We start from the raw sequence: 7481 nt of genomic DNA on the forward strand, positions 1-7481 counted from the left end.
ATATGTGTCAATATGAGATCGCTTTCCAGCCAAAAACAACAAATTAGTTGAGCACTGGACTTTTCCGTCAGGGAGAGGATCGTCCAGGGAGAAATGCCATGAAAAGATCATGGAAAACATCATTTAACAGTACAAAAGTTTTAAATTGAAGCCACTGACCAGATCTATGGGCTGAAAACAGAAAAAAACCTTGGAAACCCTAACTTTTCTGTAACGTGTGATATCTCTCTGTTTACAACACCCCTTCCAAATCGGTTATTGCTTCCTGGCTGCGAAGCCATAAAAACCAGATGCATCTATGGCTTCTAAGTCAAAACAATTTTACTGAAATGCATTTATGCACAGTAAAATAATATTGAAAAGCGGTCGTATGAATTCCCGCTCTATTTGCTTCTTTAGGGTTCGAACTTTGAGGTGTTCTTTGCAGAGGGAGCACTGGATATGTGGCACTAGAACCACAAATTACAGTAAATATGAAGTCGCTTTCCAGCCAAAAACAACAAATCACTTGAGCACTGGACTTTTCCGTCAGAGAGAGGATAGTCAAAGGAGAATCGCCAGTAACAGATCACAAAAATACATCATTTAACATTACATCCATAATGGGTCAAACCCGTAAACTTTAAAATAGAAGCCAGTGACCAAATCTAAGGTCTTAAAAAAGAGAAAATCCTAGGAAGCCCTACCTATTCTGTAACCTGTGATATTTCCATATTTAGAATGCCCCTCCCAAAAAAAATCAGATGCACCTATGGCTTCTAAGTCAAACAGTTTTACTGAAGTGTAATTATGCACAAGAAAGTCTCATTAAAAAGCGGTCGTATGAATTTCCACTCTGTTTGCTTCTTTACGGTTTGAACTTTGAGGTGTTCTTTCCAGACGAAGCACTGGATAAATTATATGCAAATTCACGATTGATTTTCAGATCCGAAGAAAATCGGTGAGAGAAACCTTGAGATCACGGCGGCTATGTGCAAGACGGCCAGAGAGGCAACTCAGCAGGCTGCAGACGGAGCCGCCGCCTTTCTCCCTTAAAGAAGCGACAGGAAACAGGTATTCTATCTTACGCGAGACCTGGACGGTGGATTGAGCATGCACGATTGACTCTGTCGTTCTCTTTTCTTCGTCGAGGGCATATTCTTGACAAAGGAAGCGTACATTTCCTCTGCATTTTCTACGGCTTTGGCCCTCACCGCACTCAGACTGGTATTTTGTGTGCTACGTGACTCTCTTCCATTATCCTTTTTCAATCTGTACCAGCAACAGTAATATTTTACTTGATTTATAATAAAATTGGATGCGGTTAATTTTAAGTACGATTTCTAAAATCTAGAAATTTTCAACAGTGAAATTTTCATGATCTGCATTTCTATTGCTGTATTAACAAAAAAAATTAAAAAAAAACCAATATTTTGTAGATCAAAGAAGTGCTTTTATGTTTTGCGAGATCTGGACTGTGCATTGAGCATGTACGATTGCATCGTGCTTTCCTTTTAAGTAATGCTGGAAAGAATGCGTCGCGCCTGTATCCATTTCCTCTGCATTTTCTACGGCTCTGACTCTCACCTCACTCAAGACTGGTATTTTGTGTGCTACATGATTCTTCAATTTGTGAAAGAAAACAAATTTGTCCTCTTTCAATCTGTACTAAAACCAGAAATATTTTATTTGATTTAGATTTATTATTTTAAATCAAATAAATTTTTATTATAATAAATAAATAATACTAATGGCTACTTCATTGAATTGAAGAAATGAAAGCTTCCAGTGGCTACTTTATTGAAATAAATGAAGAAATGAAAGCTTTTAATGACTATTCAAATGAAATCAAATTGTTTGTTTTTGAAGTTCACAAGATTAAACAGTGTGATTATGACTTTCACAAGATTAAACAGTTCAATTGAAATGAATGACAAGATTAAATGGGTCCCATTGAAATGAAAACATTCTGATCATGAGTTCACTGGTCCAATGGAGATTAAACAGTCTTATTGAAATGAAATTAATGATGTGTGAATTTTAGTTTGATTTGAAATTTGTACAATAAGAATTATAAAATATTTTTCTTTAAAAACATGAATTAAGATTTATTTTCTTTTACTCCAAAATTATTATTTTTATTTCAAAATGCATAAATTTTTTATTTATATTTAAAAAATATTTTATTTTATTATTATATTCTTTACTTTCTTTTCATTTTATTTTTAAAAAACACCATTCATTATTTCATAATTTATTTTATTTTTCCTTTAAAAAATTAATGAATATATACTAAATGAGAAACCAGTTTTTTACTTTGAATTTAGATGATTCTCAAACAGGAAAGTGGATCGAGATGATTTCTTATACTAAATCCCAAACCAGCTTGTTCGTATTTAATAAAATAGTAAGGAACATTCTAAAACATAAAAACTGCTAGCTAACTCCGAAGCCTGTAAGTAGTTAACAGCGGGAAGAAATAACAAAACAGGCCCATTAATGGTGATAGCGAGCAGTTATTTATTTAACCATGAGGGAATAGCTCCAGTCACAATAAACCGTCTCATTCGGCGGCCTTTTCCTTCTTAACCTGGTTCTTCCTGAAGAGCTTGTAATCGATGTGCTCCTGGAAGGTCCTCGTCGGAAACAGCGGCGGGTTTTGCTCGTCGACCATCTCTTTCATAGGCCCAGTCACCGCCTCCTTAGGAGGACAGCAGAACACGGCCCACGATATCCTCACCTTCTCCTTGTTCACCAGTCCTCTGTGGAGCCCGCTCTTGTACTTACCGTTGCTCAGGATCTATAAAACCATTGCAATTATGAGATTACACAGTAGAGTAGATTGCGTAGAATAAAAAAGCAATGAGGAATGAAAATCTAACGCTTGCTTTATTTTTACCTCTACTTGGTCACCGAGCTGAAAGATGAGAGCCCCAGGAATGCATTTGGCAGTAATCCATTTCCCCTGGTGGAAAAGCTGCAGTCCGGGCACCATGTTATGCAGGAGAAATGTAAGGGCACTGATGTCGGTGTGCGCTTCGACTCCCAAAGCGAGCTCCGGCTGAGGGCAACGCGGGTAATAATTGATCTTCAACTCCATAACTAACTCCTCCCCACCCAGCAGTTTCTCCATGCGATTCTTCTCCAAACCGAGCTCCGAAGACAATGCGCCCAAAAGAATGCTCGTCAGTTTTCGAATGTGCACTCCATAAGCGTCCGTGACTTCCTCATACTCAGCCGGGTAACCAGGCCATGTGTTTTCAACATCGCGCTTGAGATGAGGCCACAGAATGTGGAAATAGTAATCCTCCCACTCCAGCTGCCCGCTCGCATTGTTGGCCAGCTTGCTGCCATAACCCGAGATCTTTCCATTGGCCGCGTCATTAGCGTACTTTTCCTTTTCTTCGATGGGCAGATCGAAGAAAGCTTTTCCGGCAGACTGGAGGCGAGCAATGAGAGTCTCGGGGATGCCATGATTCAGCAGTTGCATGGCTCCCCACTCTCGGCTCGCCTCTGCAACTTGGCGCATTATTCTTTTCCTCTCCTCTTCGCTTGTTTCCCACCCGGCAAAATCAATGACGGGAAGCTGAGGACCATCTCCTCCATTCTTGAGATCGAGAACGCTATCCGTGGATCTCTCTTCGATTGGCCTCACGTATTCGGCCGGGATTGAATCCAGACCACTGCTGGACAATGTCTCTACTCGGGCTGGCGCCATTTTTTGGCTCACTCACAATTACTGGCTATGGTAAAAGGCCAAATCTATTGCGCAATTGGCGTTGGTCTAATTGTTTAGATGTGGTGAATAAATAGACTCCTGAGTGAGGTCGGGAGTATTCTCCGTCACGTGACGATGAGAGAAGGGTCGGAGCAACTACCGCAAAGACGAATGGTGGTCTGATTTGAATGGTAGTTCTAGTTCTAGCATTTACAATAGTGAGAGTAACTTTTTAACTACTAGTTTTTTTTCGTTTTTTTTTTACGAACTCTTTTTGGTTTTTTGTTGGGTTGTTTTAATAAAACAGGGATTCCGCCGTGCGGCAGGTGCAGACGAACCTTGACAGAAGGTAGTGGAAACTCTTACCTCTAAATATATTTTTATGGGTTTATCGATTTAGACAATGAATTGTTATTTTACAGTCTTGGCAACTGCATAGTGTGCACATAGAGGGTTTGAGATATGTGGAAACTGCACTAAATTGGTTCTAGAAGGTTGTACACTGCAAATAACCTTTGTGTTATATAAAGGGGAAAAGCGGTCACAACATTTCTGTCAAGCCTTACAGTCATTCTGAGTCTATTCTGCAATTTTTATGTGCACATAACATGAGGGTTTTGCATTGTACGACATCACTGTTTTGGAGCTGGTTTAGCCTTGTCCCTTTTAAAGTCTAGTTCTGAGCCTATTCTGCAATTTTTATGTGCACATAACACAAAAGGTTTTGCATCATATGACATAGCTGTTTTGCATCATACGACATAGCGGTTTTGGAGCCGATTTAGCCTTGTTTGTTTTAAAGCCCAAGTAACTTCGAGATACAATGAGGTCACTTGGGTAGTTCAGGAAATTACTATGAGTTTATTTTCATACTTTTAAATTTTCATTTAGGACATAAGATGGGCATGATGACATTTTGATTTTATTTAGTAATTAACACATGTAAAGTACATTCATAGATTATTTTATTTTTAAATATTAATTTGCTATTAAAATAAATATATAAATTAAATATAATTTATATAAAATTTGTCAAGAGATATTACAATAATAAAAAGTTTAGTTTAATTATGTTATATTATTTATAAGTGATAATATTTATTATATTATTAGTATTTTAACAAGAGACGCAATGTATCAAGTTTCTATTGAGAGATTTTAAGTTGTTGTGTACATGTAGTGGTAGAAGCATTTGGTTTAAGCTTTTATACAAATAAGATGTTATCTATATCTTAACATTTAATCCATATGTATAATATATGAAGATTGTAATGTTTAAACCAACATTCCAAAAATATATTATGATATACATGAGTACAATACAGATGTGAATAGTAAGTATACTATACAAATGCTATGGAAACCTAAAAGTAATAACCTAAAGCATAAATCTCTTGTCTATCAATTTCTTTTTACAGGCATCAAGAGACTATCTTGCATTGATTGGTGAAATGCATTATTTTAACTGGCATTTAAAGCAAGACTATTAGAAAAATGTCACAACATTATGTTTGTCTACTTTTGGTCACTTGTTGTCCTAATAAACAATACGTTGTTGCTATCAAGTTAGGGCAAGCAATTAGTTTGTGATTGCAATTAGATTATTTCCTTAATGATTCGAAGATACCAAGAAGCGAAGGCAAAAGCCAAAAAAATTATGATAGGGAGTTAGAAGATGTAATCGAAAGACTTATTAGGTAGCATCGCTGTTAGCACACGAAACTATTTGTTTTTTTCCATTTGCTTAAGAATAATAACTCGTTATGCCTAAATAAGTCATCAATCATTATTTTGTTATATAATTTTTCTTTTTTTATTGTCTAAGTGCTAGTTTGTATATAGAAGATTTTTCCCATGTAAAATACGACATGTACTTTCAAACTGATATGATGGGAAAGTTGTTCTTCTGTCTTTCCAGTGTACAATTTTTATGGTAAATTCCCTCCATATTCAATATTGAATATGTATACTAGTCAGACTAGTGAGGAGAGGCAAGGCACTAAAAAATATTAGTAGAGGCTCACATTCTGAAGGGCATCGCCACGTAGCTCATAACCAGAGCTATACACTAAGATCTAGACATAAGAGAAGCGCAATTTGTGGTACCCATTTTTGTGCAAGTATCTAGACATCCAGCTAGGACAGTCAGGGTTGCCAAGAACATGGAAATCAAAGATGGAAGTTACAGAGTGCATGCCATGCTAAGCAACATGAGGTATCTACAAATTATTGATGAGGTGCATATTCTTTTTATTGTCATCCTATGCAATATTTATAAGGAAAATAAAAAAACGTGAGCACCTAGCAGTTGAAGACAAATATTGGGTGTAAGCAAACTGGATCTTGACCTTGATTAAAAAAAATAGATGCGCTAGTGTAGCATGAGGAGACCACTTTTGAGAACAACAAACACTCGTAACAGAAGGGCCACAGTGACAACAATCATCAACAGTTGATGAGTTAGTGTAGGATTGGTATGAAGATGAAATGATTATTAACCGAAAGCACATAGAATTTAAACTAACCCACAATTTCCTACAATAGATAATTCTTCCCACAATAGATAAGTATATTTACCTGTTTGTTTTTTAGTAGTGGCCCTGGTTATACTAAATGCTGGTTTCCAACCTACCAAAAATGACTTTAAATTAAATCTAGAGTTTTAAAACGTGGAGACCTCCTGATTATTGACCTCAAATAGTGAGTAATTTGGGGGCATCAATCAACAACAAAGCAATGCAATAATGTTGTGCTTTCCATTAAAACAATGAGATTTTTAATATCATTACAACAAACATTGTGTAAAGATTTAATCAGTTGACCTCGACATCATGCAAAACAAACAAATAAACACTTTGAATAAAGATGAAAGAGATATTAAAATTATAATATTATGAACTTACTCTATAAGAGTTAAACAAAGAGAATTCAATTCAAAGGTAAGTGAATCAAGATGGTGTGCAAAAAGGGGTATAAGTGGACATTTTTTTCCTTCTAAAATCAGGTAAACTTGAACTTGGAGGAGAAAGTTGAGAGCCATCCACTCAAGATATGAAGATACTGAAAGAACAAAGATCGTAGTATTTTGAATCTAGTTTCCAAACTACTAATTTTTTTCAAAATTGGATAAGATTAAGGGGGTCAAATCTTTCGCGCACGAAAAAAAGACCCTGATTTTTTCTAAAAAACATAACATAGTGTCTGACGTGAGCATTAAAAAAAGTCATAGTTAGATTTAGTATTTTGACAAATCCTCTAGCAGAAAGATAGGTAAGAGTGAGCACTAGAAGTTGTTTATTTTTTTGTAATTTTTTGTTGAGTATTTGTTTTTTTATGATTTTTCCAATCGAGCACATCTTGAAAATTAGGTACCTGTTCATGCGCGAAGCATAACTTGCACCAAAAAAATTGAAAATGATTTTTTTTTTTTTTTAAATTGTAAAGAATCAAGTGCACTACAATAATATATAATTTTTTAAAAATTTGGATAATTAGATCAAAAGTTTTAAAAAAGATGGTACACATATGTCTCTAAGAACTATGGAGACATTGGTAAAAGAAATATAATAATAATATGTTATTGTTGTTCAAATTTAAAAAATATATATATGGTTAGAAAGCTTAGAAGATGAGTGAAAATATGGTGGCAATTTTAGTAATACCCATTTGATGAAGTGTAAACCTAATGATGACAAAGTCGAGAAACCAAGTTCATAAAATAAAACACGTAAAAAAGGAGGGAAATGGAGGGAAATCAAACTTCCAAACCGCAGCTTTGTCATCC

General features: G+C 35.6%; 1 protein-coding gene across 1 annotated transcript; it reads right to left on the reverse strand.

The window, feature by feature from the left end:
* Positions 1-2349: 2349 nt before the first annotated feature.
* Positions 2350-3771, reverse strand: LOC131045053 (anthocyanin synthase). Its single transcript, XM_057978566.2, has 2 exons — positions 2879-3771; positions 2350-2779 (listed from the first exon to the last, which is right to left on the reverse strand). The coding sequence occupies exons 1-2, from the start codon at positions 3695-3697 to the stop codon at positions 2543-2545; spliced, it is 1056 nt and encodes a 351-aa protein (XP_057834549.2). The 5' UTR covers positions 3698-3771; the 3' UTR covers positions 2350-2542.
* Between the last annotated feature and the right edge of the window lie 3710 nt (positions 3772-7481).

This window comes from Cryptomeria japonica, chromosome 7 (genome assembly GCF_030272615.1).
Source record: "Cryptomeria japonica chromosome 7, Sugi_1.0, whole genome shotgun sequence".
NCBI lineage: Eukaryota > Viridiplantae > Streptophyta > Pinopsida > Cupressales > Cupressaceae > Cryptomeria > Cryptomeria japonica.

What these genes read in the sequence shown, in the direction of transcription:
- LOC131045053 (XM_057978566.2), bottom strand. Translation starts at nt 3,697, where the DNA reads ATGGCGCCAGCCCGAGTAGAGACATTGTCCAGCAGTGGTCTGGATTCA. An exon ending in AGCTCGGTGACCAAGTAGAG is followed by an intron (nt 2,780 to 2,878) that starts GTAAAAATAAAG and finishes ATGGTTTTATAG; the next exon opens with ATCCTGAGCAACGGTAAGTA.